At 46.0% G+C, this 15,973-nt stretch overlaps 1 protein-coding gene across 1 annotated transcript in view; it reads right to left on the bottom strand.

The window, feature by feature from the left end:
* Nucleotides 1-15,663, bottom strand: part of SF3B3 (splicing factor 3b subunit 3) — a 29,314-nt gene extending 13,651 nt beyond the window's left edge. Inside the window, exons 1-14 of the mRNA XM_017824165.1 lie at nt 15,571-15,663; nt 14,778-14,889; nt 14,010-14,336; nt 12,711-12,883; nt 12,197-12,338; nt 11,193-11,305; nt 10,345-10,482; nt 9,076-9,179; nt 7,694-7,859; nt 7,165-7,260; nt 6,568-6,640; nt 977-1,128; nt 430-585; nt 4-54 (exon numbers count right to left, since the gene is read on the bottom strand). Coding sequence (XP_017679654.1) covers nt 4-54; nt 430-585; nt 977-1,128; nt 6,568-6,640; nt 7,165-7,260; nt 7,694-7,859; nt 9,076-9,179; nt 10,345-10,482; nt 11,193-11,305; nt 12,197-12,338; nt 12,711-12,883; nt 14,010-14,336; nt 14,778-14,847 — 1,761 coding nt within the window. The 5' untranslated portion in view covers nt 14,848-14,889; nt 15,571-15,663. The remainder of the gene's footprint in view (nt 1-3; nt 55-429; nt 586-976; nt 1,129-6,567; nt 6,641-7,164; nt 7,261-7,693; nt 7,860-9,075; nt 9,180-10,344; nt 10,483-11,192; nt 11,306-12,196; nt 12,339-12,710; nt 12,884-14,009; nt 14,337-14,777; nt 14,890-15,570) is intronic.
* Nucleotides 15,664-15,973: the final 310 nt, after the last annotated feature.

Below are 15,973 nucleotides of genomic sequence, written 5' to 3'. Positions count from 1 at the left end.
AACGACGTCAGCCGACATCTCCTTTCTCTCCGTGTACTCATTCAGCTGCCCTGACTGAGAAAGAAACAGATGACTTATTAATGAGACATTTTGTTTTTAATATGACGCTTTGGATTTGTTATATAAACAATAAAGCAATTTTTAAACTATTTCTTTACAGCCTGATTTCAGCTACGATTGGAAAAACTGGAAGAGCAAGAGTGCAAGTACACAACTTTCAGCCTCAGTTATGAACTTCAGAGACTTTAGCCAGACATTAAATAATCTCAGAAAGACACAGTCTAGATATGCAGGACTTTGATCTATCCATCCTAGAAGGATGCTTCACTACTGAATCCTTTTCTGCAGGTCTGATCAGGGATCCATGTCTGGCGTGCCCCATACTCTGCCTCACTCTTCCAAACTCATTCACAACATTAACACACATACCGGGTCCATCTCAAAGTAAACCAGTTCTCCTCCAGTCAGTGCTATCACTACTTGTCTCTGGTTCACAGCACATTTCACAATGGTTTTCTTCCCTGGTGTCTTCCATTCATTTACTCTCTTATCTGCTCGGATGTGCCGGATGCCATCTGGATAAACCTGCAGGAAAAACGGTCACATCAATTCTGCATTTACCATCCCTTCACAATTCCCATTTCACTGGTGGTTCTGACTCTGCAAAAGCCAAAGGCAAGCACTGCTCCTGGCAGCAGTGATCCATCAGCTATTTACCAGGCTGAACCAGCAGAAAGCCACTCGCCAGCTGGAAGCATTGCACTTTCAACCACAGCAAGGAACTACTGAAGGAGATTAGGAACATCCTCAGCTGGTCCACTTTCACTTAGACATAAAAAGGGAAAGGCTGAATAAGCATCATTCTCTGCCAATCCACACCTTTAGACAGAGGTTGCACTGTTGTGGAAACCACGTCCATGCAGCAAGCAGAGAGTGGCAGGCATAAGTAGGCATGTCAGAAGCAGCTTTCCATTACCTGTACCAAAGCATCATCACCAAGAAGAGAGCAGGACAAGGTGGGTGTAGTACCCAGGAATCCAGAGTCAGTCACTTCTTCTACAGTCTCTCCGATAGAGAGCACCAGCGTGGCATTTACGAAGGACACGATGATGTAGGCATCAAATTCATCTGGTCAAGGGAGACAGGGAAAAAAGGGTGCTGATTAAATAAATGCAAGGCTTCCCAACACAATCAGCAGTCTGACACATGTCTAGCAGTTACTCTTCAGCAGAACTGCTGTGATAATTACAGCTGCTGACAGTATTGCACGAGTTCGCTCTAGGACATGCTGTCCGAAAGCCAGCCACTGCTAGACTCCAAACAATGCAAGATCAAGCCAGGGGTCAAACCACGATCCAGATCCAGAGTCAATTCACAATACTGTGGATTCTGGCAAGCAAGATTCCTGCCTACTTTTTTCAAAGACCACACGAAGTCTAGAAGCCTTTAAGACACTTGTCCCGCCTCACACAAGGAGCTGACTCCGGATTCAACACTCAGTGAAGTCAAAGGGAATAGTCTACTCCAAAAATCTGAACGTATGGAACCCACCTGCAGAAACCACACCATGGATGTTGCACACAAGAGGTTACAGGACCACAGTCTCTATCTAGTAGCCTCACAATAAAAGACTGCAGAGAACAATTAGGGCGCATTGCAGCAGAGCAACTCAGGGTTAAGCCTGCTCTACCCTTCTCCAGAAGCTCAAATGGCTTACATACACATTGAGATGGGTACAGTCTCCTGGGATGATAAACAATTCCATTTTTAAGACAGAGTAAACATTGACCTTTACTTCTGCTGGGATAAGTGACAGTATTGCAACTATTATCCCCAGTACTGGCTTCTCCCAAAGGGGACAGCTCAGAAGAATTGTGTAGCTTGGATGTGGAAGGGCTATGCTAATCAAAATAATCTTAAGAGCTCATTTGGAAATAGAGAAACTTTGTGGGAAACAAGGGTAGTAGGACTGGGTGAAGGGAATGTCCCAGTTTACTGCTGTCTGTTTTCATTCTGCAGAAAGCAACAGGCCTTAAGAAGGGAAGAGGAGTCTCATTACAACAGAGTAACAAAGCAACAGAAACAATGAAGTCTGTTGGGAAATGAAGCCAGGAGCCTTGGAAATAAGGTTGCCTCAGAGAAGCAACTCTAATTCTGCTGCTGTTGTCATGCAAGTGCTATTTCTTAAAAAGAAAATTCCTCATTTTAACCCAACTCAACCCAAAGCTCAGACCTGGGCACCACAGCACTAGTGGAAGTGAGGGTGTAAGAGAGCTGTCATAGTTTCTGCCCTTGAATGGAAATTCTCCATAATTTCCAAATGTGGGAGACATGGAGAAGTGGCTAATGACTCTAATAATAGAGAACTCTCACTGGGATTAAAGCAGGATGCCAGTAAATACCATGCAGCAGCTTAAAGAACCCAAACTAGGTTAACCAAAACAAACGCTTCAGGAACCGATCCTTTTCTTATCTACCCTGTTTAGAGGGAAGCACTGCCAAACCTGCTGTGTCACGTTTACAACAAAAAGTTCTTACATACAGCTGAAAATATGCAAGTGAAAAAAAAATAAAAATCCACTTCTCTTCAACATCTGGTATACAGACCACAGCTCTGCTCAAACTGAAGAGCTCTGTGTAACCAAAGCAATTCCAACAGTGGTCTGCGGCATTAACTCCATTACTACTCTATTAAGTGGCCACAACCTGTGACCTCCAACATGCTCTGAAACCCACAAACAGGAACAAGCCCACTTGGGGAAATGAGAAAACAAGAACTGAACGTGCACACAGAACCCGATCAGTAACGCCAACCATTTAAACGCTTGGCTTAACAGGAGAATTCCTCCAACATTAACAGCTGATGGCAGGAGTTCAGCAAGACTTGCAGTTAAACACAGGTTATTTTCTACACTGAACAGCAGCTTCTCCTACAAATTTGCATGACTTTTTCAACACTAAAATTCTACAAAAATTTCTCGATCACTTTAAACGGAGAATTGTGACAGTTCACAGGCAAAGCATTTGATTCATAAATATCACATAGACAGGATGTTCTAAGAATTCCATTTCAAAGACCACTGTTGCTTTCCAAATTTCTTGAGAGTTGCTGCCTTCCTCCCTGGGGGCTGTCAATTCTCATGATAAACCACTGTGTCCCAGCTGGAGGCTTAATCATGTGATTTGGAACAGGACAAAGAACTCCCATTCGAAAGCAAAACAGATTCCCTTAGTCCTGCTCTAAATGAAAACTCATTCCTACCTCTTAATACTTTTTTAGCTCTTTCTTTCCATTGGCTTACATTTGTATTAGACTATGTCTTTAAACCTGTGTCAGTAACGGTGACAAGTGCATTTTTGCTTGAAGTCTGTGTTGCTTAATGCCTCTCTGCTGGAGCTTTTGAAATAAAGGGTTTGATTTACCAGAATTAAGTCTGTGAATAAGACACATTCATCCAGATTCAAACAACGCAATTTTGGTTTAGAAAATATAGCAGCCTAGTTGAAATTAAGGGGACTAAAGCCCTAGGGCACACTGAAGTGTTCTCAGAAAAAGATTTATAGATTTTAATATGAAAAGATATCTACTTAGCTCTGCACAATCCCAAGCATAACATCAGGCTCCCCAGAGTTTTGAACAGATAGACATCATTTTGTATGCAGACACAAGACTTCAGAGATGCTTATTACTGTTTTAATTGCTCCAGTTAGCTCCTTTCAGCAAGTAATAGAGACATTTTAATGACTCTGAAGAGCCACAGCTGGACTCATTCTCCTACACACTCATTACAAGTTTTCTGCAGCTTCATGCACACGTCAGGACCAGTTATGAAAACATGACATTTCAGTCCCTGAACTCTACACTACTGTGCTTTTTGTTACTTGTCATGGATTCAGTCTGAGTTAGTCCAGGAGAATTCCATTCCTCTATGCAGTCCAGGCCTGATGCAGTTTTTTAATGCTCTGCGGCATCTGAATTTCCACTGATACAAATACAGGCACCACTAGCTCAGAGGAGCTCAGTGAACAAACTCACGAGCAGAGACAGAGCTCAGGATTACTCTCAGTTCAACAGACACCGAGGGGATGACAGCACATTTTCCTGGGCTTCTGTTTACTCCTGCACGGTGACTCCGCAGCGGTGACTCACCGCTCCCGCTTTTCACGCAGGAGTGCCAGGCAGGGAATGCTGGCTGTTAGCTCCCAGCTCCCATCTATCTCCACAGCAGAGCACACAGCCAGCTAGACCCCCAGACCTCCACACTTGACTGCAAGAGAGGGTTTGGGGCAAATCCCATCCACTTCTGTCTGACAGGCAGATGCATCCCATAACCACAGGGCATTCCTGTGCCAGCAATACCTACAGGTGCTTCAAGAACACTTGATTTTTTTCTCTTTGAGGTCTGTACAATGCAGGTGGGAGCCAAACCCTGGTCTGCAAGGGAGCTGAAAACACCCCTGAAACACACACATCTGACGCTAGCAAGAACTGACTGTTCTACAGAGACACAGTTGATTGTTTTGCTCCTCAAAGACTGTAAGATGCAATGGGATCTGCTTTCTACTCCTCAGCTACTGAACTGCAAGGGCAATGATCTGCAACTGCACACCAGCTTCTAGAATTCCTTTACTAAAAAGCTCAGCATAAACATAGCCCCACGATGTTTGGGGGTTGTCTGGGGTTAACCTGTGGGACGGTACAGTAGCCCCTAGCAGTAGGTACACACCTGTGATCAGCACCTCCACCACCAGCCACCTGTGGAAGAAAAAAAAAGGCTTGGTATTGGTAGTGAGTATCACCACGTACCAGCCATGGTTAGTATTTGCTCTGAGGGCTGCAAACCTGGGGGTGTCTTACAGAGGCCTTGCAGCACACGCACACTGCGGCACCGGGGCAGAGCCAGGCAACCCACTGCTGCAAACGGGGCACTCCAGGGCAGTGCCAAGATCAGACACACGTTTGAAAAGGCTCTGCATTCTTTCTGATCAAAACCCACTGAAGTGATTTCTGAATTCAAAGAGCTGGAACTTGAGGATCGGTTTCCTGTGACTATAAGTGGTATTTAGGGAGCAGCAAGGCTCAACAGCTAGAGATTCCAGCCTTTCTGAAATCATGGAGATGATCATGCTGAAACCTGGAAAATTTGGAAGGTGGAAAAAAGATGAGGCAATGAGACTTGTCTGTTTCGTGCTGATTAGCAACGGTCCCCCATCTCCTGAAAAGTCGAAGTCGACCTCTGGAACCCCAAGAGAAAAGGTTTTAAAATCTAAGGTGAAAAGGTTTTAAAACCTAAGGTGATGTAAGAAGCCTCCATCCCTCAGAGGGAGCAAATGTTACCAACACCTTTTCCAGAATGCTGGAGCAAAGGTTTCTCTCGAACAAACTGCAACGCCCCTTTTTAGAAAAGCGCTTATTTTTGATATGAACTGTGGAAATATTTTGCTTTTGACCCTTTTATCTCTGGGGAACAGGAAGGCGCTTTATGCTCCAAGTTCCTCCCATGCTGCTTAGGCAACACATGAGTCTCAGGACATGAGCACAGGAACGGATGGCAGGTCTTGTATGGCAAGGTAAATCCCACAGCAATGTCTGAAATTCCCACAGGGTCACAGATTCCCTGGAAGACATACTGCTCTGTTTAATTACAAGATACCATGTCACCACAGCAGGTTAAGGTCTCTACTGCAACAAGCTGGCATTTCTAGGTCCAGTCAATAAACCTAGAGAAGTCTTTGTGAGATTTATACAAAGCACTGCCTTGGAAATAATCACCAGAAGAGATACCTAGAACAGATTCACTTCAAGCTTTTTAAGTGTTTCTTTGGAACTCTGTTCTCACCCTCACAAGAAAGGCAGGACAAGGGTCTACATTTCCTCTTGTTCTTTAGTAAGGCAAACCCATTATTTCAGATTAGGAAGAAAGAAAAAAAACAAACAACCCCCCAGTTCAGTATATTCTGACAATCTGAAATCTTTACCTTCCTGGGATCAGCAGCATTCTACACACTGCTGTTTTAGAATAGGGAGTGTATCCTAGCCCAAATAGACCGTTTTCTTCACCAATATGCACAGAAGAAAGTAATAAAATACAGACACTGTTGCTGATTCATCTTCTTTGTTCCATAATTTGTATCCCACTCTCTCACAAAGGGCTGATTACCAGGGTTGTCAACACGCACATGAAGAACAGGGAATGTGCTCCAGCAAAAAGAATAACTGTTGCCTGCTGTCTGAGCAAGAACTTATGGGAAGTGGGGAAGGATGAGAAGTTCAGCAGCTTCAGGCTGCAAACGTGCAGCTGACACCACACATTGGGTGATGGATGCAGCTGCAGGCAGGTGCTTCTTTGTCAAAGGCAAGTGTGACAATCCTAGGGGACCAGAGGGTGGGTGGCTTCTAAATACAAGCAAGTGGCTAGTGACTCAAACTTCTGGGAATGGCACATGGCCATGATGCAGCACCTTTCCTATCTCCTTGGACAGAAAAAGAAAGGAAAGAAACAACAACAAACAAAACACACAAAAAACCATTATGACCTCCCTGTGCTTTAGGAAAATACTGCATACCTTCAACATGTCTCCTCACAGTCCATACAGCATTGGGGTTACCAGGCAGCTCTGAGACAGCCATTTCAGAAACCTAAGAGTAAACAGGAAGAAGGTTCTTTTGCAAACAGATGTTTAGACTTACTAGAGTAAGCAACCAAACCACCAGCAGTTCTTAAGCTTTCCAACAACTGGGCAGGAAAGCCAACAATTCCCAATTCTGACGCTCTCACCCCGTGCCAGATGTGCTACAGGGTAGAGTTTATTCAGCAATGCTATGGCAGCACTAGAGCTCTGGATGACTGGCTTTAACACGAGGTCACCCGCCCCCAGCAGAGATCAGCAGCTGCTGGAACACACCAGGAATGTTCCAGCTCAATACACTCAAGTATTAAAAGAGACAAAATGCAGGTTGCCAGAGTTAACTAAACAAAAAGCCTTTGAGAATGTACGAATAAACAATAGAACTCTTATTTCTCCAGGAAGCAAGCCTACAGAAAGTTACTCTCCAGACTACAGCAAAAGGAGAATCCCTTCATTTCAGCACCTTTATTTGAAGGATTTTCTCCCACTGCCCTCACCTCTCAAGCTGTTCTTGTAAAGTGCTGGAAGTCTTACCTCAAGTCCATGTCTTAAAACCCTCAGAGATGACCTGGGCCCCCGACCACAAGCCACATACAACTGGGGTGTGTCTTCATTGGCCAAATCTGCTATCTGTGTGGAGAAAAAGTGTCAGACAATACCCACGGAAAGGGAAAATTAAACTAAACTAGATATGCCACACTGCTGATTTAAGAATGTTATTTTACAAACACCAAGAACAGTGAAGATGCTACAGGGTGTACCATCTGCTGCCCTGAAATAACACCAAGTTTTAACCAAACTCTCTGCAAAGAACTGCTCTGATGGTCAACAGAGCAGCAGCACAGAACTGCTGGCTGACACCCCATGTTTAGATACATATTTATCTCCACAGGAATCAAAAGCTGCCAGGCCAGGTGCCAGTCTTCAGCAGCTGTCTGAGAACTTTGCTTTTCTACAAGTCTTTACTATAGAGCAGCATTTCTGGAAACCCAGGATAACACAGCTTTGGTGACTCCACTCACTTATGTCCATGGTAAACGGGAGCTTGCCGATGGCAGCATACCTGACAACACAGAATGGGAGACAAACTGTCCAACTCATCCACCAGCACCAGGTTCTTGAGAGGCCGTGGCTGAAAAAAGAAGGTATCTCCTTCCTCGAGAGGCATGGCAGAAGAAAACTCTGGCTCCTCATCATCGTCCCCCAGGTGAGCGATCTGGTACAGGTAACTGGAGACAGGAAGCAAGAGCAACAGCATGTTCAGTGCAAAGCTCACAGAGCCTTCTCCAAGTAAGGCTTAGCCAGATATTCAGGCAGTGGGAAGGAAAGAAATCCAACCCTACATTAACACAGCTATTAAAATTTGGCTCTAAGGATTGTCTTCTTGGTGACAAGACATTTAAAGGGAATCAGAGGCCTGCAAAAAAACCCCCCAAATCCCACCAACCAAAAAAACCTACCCCCACAACCTCCCTGCTTCAGTCCTTCTCATTTGTAGCTGTTGCTGGCAAGGTATCCCAGAGTTTCAGTGTTTTCTGTTTGCCCTTGAGCCTTTCAGATATTCTTGTGTTAAAGCCAAAGCACCAACTGATGTCTGAGGTCAAAAGCAAGGCCAATGGCTAAGACTGCAACTCCACAGTTACCTATCTTATTAGAATACTCTTACCTTACTATTTTTAACCACATTCCCTATTCCAATTTATAAGCCTAAACAGCATAACAACCAAATTAAATTTCAGAGGAAAAAAACAAAAAAAACCCAAGAAAAATACACTGAGTTACTTCCTGGTTTTAATAAAGCTTGAATATGGCTTCCTCAATTCAGACCTGCTCCAGCAAACTGGCTGGGGCTCCCTCAGGTGGCTGACTGCAGATGCAGTCAGAAAAAAAAGTTTATATTTCCATTCCTGTGAATCCTCCACTTAGACACTGTTAAAACATCTCCAAATATGGGCATAAGCCTTTAGAGTATTCTAGAATCCCAAACATAAATTGAGGAAGCCATCAAGCATATATTTATTATGGAAATCTATCTATTAAGGAAAGGAACACAGTTACTGATAAGAAACCCTTTCTGAGTGGGCCATAGCACATAAAATTCAAAACTAACAAAACTAATTGAAAGGAAAATTCATCTGGATATGTGATGAACCCTAGATGAAGAGCAAGTGCTCAATTCTTTCAAAACCTACTGCAATAGCAAGTCATCTTTTATTCTCTGCACTACATCATCTAATTCTCTATGTTCAAACAACAAGAAAATTCCCCCATTCAGTCACAGTCTAATCCAACTGTTCTTCTCAAGCTGTGTGAACAAAGCACTAATTTAGCCATTAAATCAGAGGTGGTGTCTTTCTAAGTACAGTAAGCCCAAGGGTGAGTCTGCAGGCCTGAACAGAACCAGTCTGTTTGGGGAAAAACACTGATGTCAAACTGTTTACTCACTGGTTTCCAAATTCAGATGCCACGAAGAGAAACCCCGTTTTCAGCACACACATGGCAGCAGCCACAGGAACAGTGTCAAAGTACTTCAGTCGAATCTCTGTTACCTGGGAGCAGATGAAGACAGGGCTGTGCTAACAAAGTACATGTGTGATTCAACAAAAAAAATCTGCCTAACTATCCTCTTCAAAGAAAGGAAGCAAGAGTGGGCCAGGCTTAACCACATCAGTAGCTTAGGGCAGCAGGATATAAATCACAAAATCCAACAGACTATTTTGCACACAAAAGCCAGGCTGCCTGTTTTATTCTAAGACTTTCTGGCTTTTGTAACACTGAGTCAGTTTAGAAAATAAAAGCTGCAAAAACAGAAAGCTGCCTAGAAGATAAGAAATTTGCTTCACTGAATACCAGCCATTCTCCAACATGTGAAAAATAAATGTCTTGAGCAAATTTCTACATTTGACATGCTCTCAAAAAGCTCTTGGTGAAACATCCAAGAGCAACCTACAGCCACCTAAAGATCACAGAATATCCCGAGTTGGAAGGGACCCATAATCACTGAGTCCAGCTCCTGGCTCTGCACAGGACAACCACAAAAACCACACCACGTGCCTCAGAGTGTTGTCTCAACGCTCCCTGAACTCTGGCAGGCTTGGTGCCTGCTATACAATCATCCCTTATACCAACTTTGACATGTTCAGATGAAGGAGGTACTAACATTCAACATTTACTCAAGAAAACCCAACTGATTCACTGCAGCAGAGATCTTTCCCTAGCAGAATAGTAAGACAAGCAGCAGAAAGCCACTTCAAGCTTCCTATTGCAACTCAGGGACCAGCTGTACCAAGATGGCTACTTCACTTTGCAAAAATATTGATTGCACCATGTAAATATTCAGTTAAGAGATTAGAGTGCACCTACTGCAATCAAGAGAAAGTAAGTTCCCCTGAATTAGTTTCTTGAATACTCCCCAGCAGGTTCATGAACCACACTTCACATCTTTTAAAGAAAGGACCACTGTCAGAACAGCTAAAATATGCCCAAGTGACTGCAGTATAATCCTCACAGGATTTTGCAAACCTTGTGCAGTGTCTCTGTATGACTAATACCCACAGCTGTGACTAGTGTTACTTGTATTACAGATCACATAAAATATGTGACATTACAAAACTAAACCCACAATATTAAATATTTATTACTTTAGAGAATCAAAATAATTGACTAAGGACTCCTCTCAATGAATGCTTTTGCCATCCTTCACGTGATGCTTACCATGTCTTCATCAGTCTCCAGAGTAATTTTGAAAATGTCTCCTTGCTCTGTCTGGGCCAGGAAGAAGAACATGGACTTGGTCTTATGTGTAGCAGAGCAGACAAAAATCATCCCTCTCTCCGGGTCATCCAAGTCATTCTGACAAGAAAGAGAGTGGAGGTCACTGGTGAAATTACCCAGCAAGTGTAGATGTGATTGCATTGACTGAAGTATTCCCACTTCACAGGTCCTTTAAGAGCTGACAGTAGGCAAGGAGGCTTTTAACACAAAGCACCTCCTCTCTGTAACACCCACAGTCACCCTCAGTACCTCTGTGCCTCAGAAGGAAACACACTTCTGGGACACTGTGCCTAAAGCATCACCCCTCGTGTCTTTTTTGCTGCTCTCTCACATATCAAAGCCAAACACAGAGGAAAGGGCTGCAGCCCACACACAGCTGGTTTTGAGCACCCTGGCAGGTGTTCAAAGCACTGCCAAAGCGTGTAATTCCCAATACCAAAGGGAAGAGGAAGCAGCCTTAGACGCAACAGAGCAGCTGTTGAATTCACCTGCATCTACAGCAGCCACTGTGACTCACCATCTCCAGGAATCCCACCTTGCACTGACAGTGCTGCCTGATCAGAGTGTTTGCAGTATCTCCAGGGTACATCTCAGAGAAGAGACATGAACTGAGCTCATCACTTCAGGCTGTGCCTGCCTCTGTCCCCACTCCCAGATAACATGCAGCCAGGGAAGTATATGATAAGCCAACACACTTTTAACTTCTTTTTTATTACTTTAAAACCTCCCTGATGCCCTTAACCTCAAAAGACAAATACCAAGCATTCATATTGTTAAAAAATTCTCACCCGCCTCCTGGGAATTGGGCATCTGATATCAGGCTGGTCACCAAAGTTTTTGTAAGTAATGTAGTTTTCAGAACAGATCAGCACCCCACTAGGGCCATCAGAACCACCAGGAACTGAAAAACAAAACCAGTATATTAGGAGAGGAGCCCTTATCATGGATCTGACTTACTGCCTGCAGAGTATTTCTTCTGGTTTTTTTCAAAGCAATGTAGTTACCAGTGCTGTCTATCACCCTACATATCTAAGTCTGCTCTTATTGAAAAGGAAGACAAAGGACTGAGTACAGCTGCCTGTGCCAGCATGAGAATAGGTCAGATGGAACCAGGAAGGATGCAGCTTCACAGAAATGGCTCAAGTTCTATCCCTTCTGCCTTATTCTTGTGTAGAAGGCCATGACAAGACCAAAATACCACATTAACAACTTGTCAGAACAAGCCTTGGGTTACTAGCATGTTTGCCTGCTTGTCAGAAAAATCTATCAAATGGTCTTCTGACATATCTTTTATTTTTAGAGTATGGTTTTAAAAATGCTTCTATTGAGAATCCAGCCTAACAAAAGATATCAAAACAGCAGGAGTGGTCAGATCCAGCCCAATATTTGGTGTCTGACAGCTGCATACAAGGATGCTCTCCCAGCTCAGCATCTTCTGTGCTTGCAGAGGAACCTGCAGCACCTTCCCAGGCTGAAGGTGTGAGGTTGGCTTTGCATCCAAGCCCTACAAGTGGGCTTTTAGTCTGTGGATTCATCTACTGCCTCTAGCTGATGGAATCCCATGCAAGAGAGTACAACAGCACCTATGCACTACCTAAACAGAGATGCTTTTGCATTGCTACCAATCCACGTGTGAACCAACACTTATTACCTGACACCAAGGTCAATTAGTTTATATCAATGGCTCAGACTACCATCAAAACAACTCCTAAGATGTAAGGCATATTGATTCTGTTTTCCTGAGGAATGGGAACCAAGCAGACCCGGGAGAAAATGACTCTGTGGGCAATACCTGTTATGAGGAAGTTGCCGTGCTCCTCCAGGGGCTCGCTGTACTTCCTAACGACGTGGTTCAAACCCAAGTCCAGTTCATAAAATGTCAATGTCTGTTGTGTGTTGGCTGCAGCTTCTCCTGTTGGATCATTGTCTGCTTCCTAAAAGAGAACACATGGAAGTGTCTTTCAAGAAAAGTATGAAAAGGAGGAGCAAAGCTGATGTGTGGGTAAACAGTTATGAGTAACAACAGAACGAAGGCCAAAAGAAGACTTGGTGGAAGATGCACAGGAAAAGTTCAGAAAAAGAAAACAGGCACATCTGCAGTTGAATAGCAAGAATGATAAGAATTATCAAGACAGAAGAGTCTTGCACATTCTGACTGAAGGCAAAACAAAAAGCCAGTAAGCTTGTGACGAATAAAAACTGCCTGAGACACCAAAAGCAGCCATTGTTCCCCACAGACAGATGAAGAACAGAACAGGGAACAACAAAGCTCAAAAGACAGCTAAAAGAGATCAAATTCTTCTCACCTCATAATCCATCTCCAGACATGCAAACATGGGGTTTTCAAAACCGACATCAACTCCCACCACGTGGTAGACCAAGGTATTGGCCTTGTGGGCTTCCAGTGGGGAGGAAATGGTGAGACGAGCAGCAGCATCTCTGTTCAAGATGTACACCAGCTTCTGCTTCTCAATGGCACCTGCAAGGAAGGACAACAGCACCTGAAGGCCATCACCTGACAATCAAATCTGACCATACCAAGATGTAGCTTGGCAGCAGAATGTCAGCACTAATTCAGCTGAAGTTGACCACTGGTGTTTATCTCTGTGCCACCAACCAAACTCCAATGCCTCCTTTTACATCTTCCAGGCTGCAAGTATAAATGATAACTCCAGCCCTTTAAAGCCAAGGACTGACCCTTTGAGATACATTTCCCCAGCCCAATATTCCATCTACAATGGCTATGGGCAGATCTACTCACTCTTTCAGCACACACAGACTGCAGGGAAGCAAAAACAAACAGAAAGAAGCAGCCAGATGTTCCACTCTTCAAAGCCATTTGGCAAGACAACTTTTCCTCAGAAATACTGTAACTAAGAAAACGCATTCTTTCCTGGCACACAGCACCCCCAACATAAACACCACTCAAATATCTACAGGAATGGCACAACTGTGACTGTGTTACCTTCTCACACAGGAAAACTAGACTTGTTAGAAAGCAAACTATTATTTATTGCTATTAGCAATATAAAGAGGCATTGGTAAACTACCATTGTTCCATCTCAGCGTGCAGGAAACCAGCGCTGCACAAAGCTGCCATGAGCAAACTGAGAAAGTTCCCTGCCAAGTCCCTAAAACACCTTGTGCTACATCTTACAAAAATTAAAAAAAACAACTTTCCCCAGGTGTCCTTCTACCCATGAAGCCTGATCAGAAATGCACCTGGCTGTCTTCAGAATACAGCTCAGAGAAGAGACATGAACTCAGAACATCATTTCAGGCCATGGGAGCTGACTTGACCACGCTGCAGCACCGATGCCCGCAATCCCATCTTCCCTCCCACACTTCAGGGCTCTGTGCAGGGCCAACCATGCCGGACTCTTTCCAACTTGTTTTGGCCCAGCGTCAGAATTCACTTGTGCAGCTCCATCAGCACTGAGGAGCTACTGTGCATGCCTGCACTCTCCTTGACACATCTCACAGCCCAACAAACTGCCCGAGAAACGCTTCCAATTACACCTGGCAGACACTTACTCCGAAATAAACATCCACAAGACAAGAGGAAAGAAAAAATAGGGGGAATACAAGCTGACAGAGTGACTTACTGATCATGACAGCGCGGCCCTTCGGGTCCACAGCCAAGTACTGGCCTGGAACGATCCTGCGACATCCACTCTTGCCAAAGGTCTCCTGGTGGATCTTCTCAAACACATTCTTGGAGGGCTGGTACTCCAGGATGACGATGCGCCCCGAGTCACTGCCCACCACGATGTAGTCCTTGGTGCCACCCGTCAGCCTGAAGGCCATGAGGGACCGGATGACCCCGAACACCTCCACAGTCAGCAGGGTGTGAACCTTCCCCGTGTTGGGGTCGGGGCGGAGCAACTCCAGGATCTTGCCCCGGGAAACCACGATTTCTTGTTGTTTGGTTCCTGAAGGACCCAGAAACACGAGGGCGAGTCAGCAACGAGAGAGCAGAACGTGCAGCTTCAGGAAGCATTGCAAGGGAAAACTTCATGGCTACCAAATGCTAGTTTTAGGATTATGATGGAAGAATTCAAAACAACTTATTCACTGCATCAGATACCACCATTGTTTGAACATCTTTTAACAGACCAGAAAATTGGACAAAATGCTACATTAAATCTACAGATAAATCAAATTCATAGATAATCAAGCCAACCTCCTCTTGATCTTTCCACAAGTGACCACAGCTCAAGTAACACTTCAGAGCAAACAATAACTTAGCATCAAAAAAATCACACTGTACTGAAGCAGCCCAGTTTCAGCACCAAATCAAATAAAACCCATGTGTTTCCCTGAACTACCTAAAAGAGCTTAGGCCAAAAGGCATGAGGGGAGGAGAAAATTACCTGAGAAATTGCCATGGATGGCAAAGCTGATGCCAGTGGCACGCTGCAGCGTCAGGTTGTACAGAAACATGTTGGCGACGAGTTTGCTTCAGCTACTGCAGCTTCACTGAGCCTGCAACAGGGAGGACAAAAATATGAACTCTGCTAAACCAAAGGCTTTCATACAGCACAGAGAGAACTGCTGCCCTCGTAGAGCTTTACATCAGGAGCACGACTGCCACAGTTATTTGGTGTTTATTAGCGCTACGAGGCAAAAGGCTCTCCCAGAGTGCCTAGGCTGCCAAGCGGCAGATGAGCTCCTTATTGACGCGCGACTGATCAGGACTCCCAATAATTACCGCTAATTACTCGCTGCTTTAGCTGCTCTGAAACTGAACACAATTAGGGAATCCCTCCGAGGCTGCCCCGCACCGTCACACCTCCGTGACACCGCCGCACCTCCCCGTTTCACTGAACACGAGTCCACCCCCCGCAGCCGCTCGGGGCCGATCCCTCCCGACGGGACGAAGGCGGGAAGGAGCCCTCGGCAACCCCAGCATCAAGGGGCCGCCGCAGGTGGCCCTGAACCTCCCTGCGGCCCCGGGAGGGCGTGGAGCCAGCACGGCCCCGCTCCCCGTGGCCGCTCATCCCCCGGGACCGGCCCTTGGTCAGTGCCCGGCCCGGCCTGGCCGCCCCCCCGCCATCCTCCGGCCCAGGCCCCGGGGAGCCCGCGGCGCTCCCCCCGTCAAACCCGCGGCCCATCCCGCGTCTGGCGGCCGCGGAGCGGCGGGTGGGCTGCCGGGGCGGCGCTCACCGTGCGTGCGGCGGCGGATGGCGGCGGATGCTGCTCCGGCCTAGGCGGGCGCGCCCCGGGCCGCCTCCGCCATCAGCGCCGCGCCTGCGCGCTGCCCTCGCGCGCCTTCCCCGCGGGGCTTTCCGCGCTCCCGGCGCGCGCGCCCCGCATCCCGTCCGTGGAGCGGGGGGAGGCTGCCCGTAGCGGCGCCTGAATGATTTGCGGCGCGATGGCAGCCGATCCCCGTACCAACATCCCCCACCCCCCGCCAAAAAAGTAAAAACCACCTCAGCCGCCTCGAGGCGCAGAACAAACACCAGGGGAGCGTCACCCCGAGCGCTGCCGGGCGGAGCCGTGCGGCTGCCAGCGCTCAGGCACCGCTGAGGTCAGCCCCGGCGGGCCTGGCTGCGGTGCCGGCCGTGTC

Source organism: Lepidothrix coronata, unplaced genomic scaffold (assembly GCF_001604755.1).
Source record: "Lepidothrix coronata isolate B3197 unplaced genomic scaffold, Lepidothrix_coronata-1.0 Scaffold110, whole genome shotgun sequence".
Classification (NCBI taxonomy): domain Eukaryota; kingdom Metazoa; phylum Chordata; class Aves; order Passeriformes; family Pipridae; genus Lepidothrix; species Lepidothrix coronata.
Note: the sequence above shows the minus strand (reverse complement) of the source record. Positions and strands in the feature narration are given on the sequence as shown.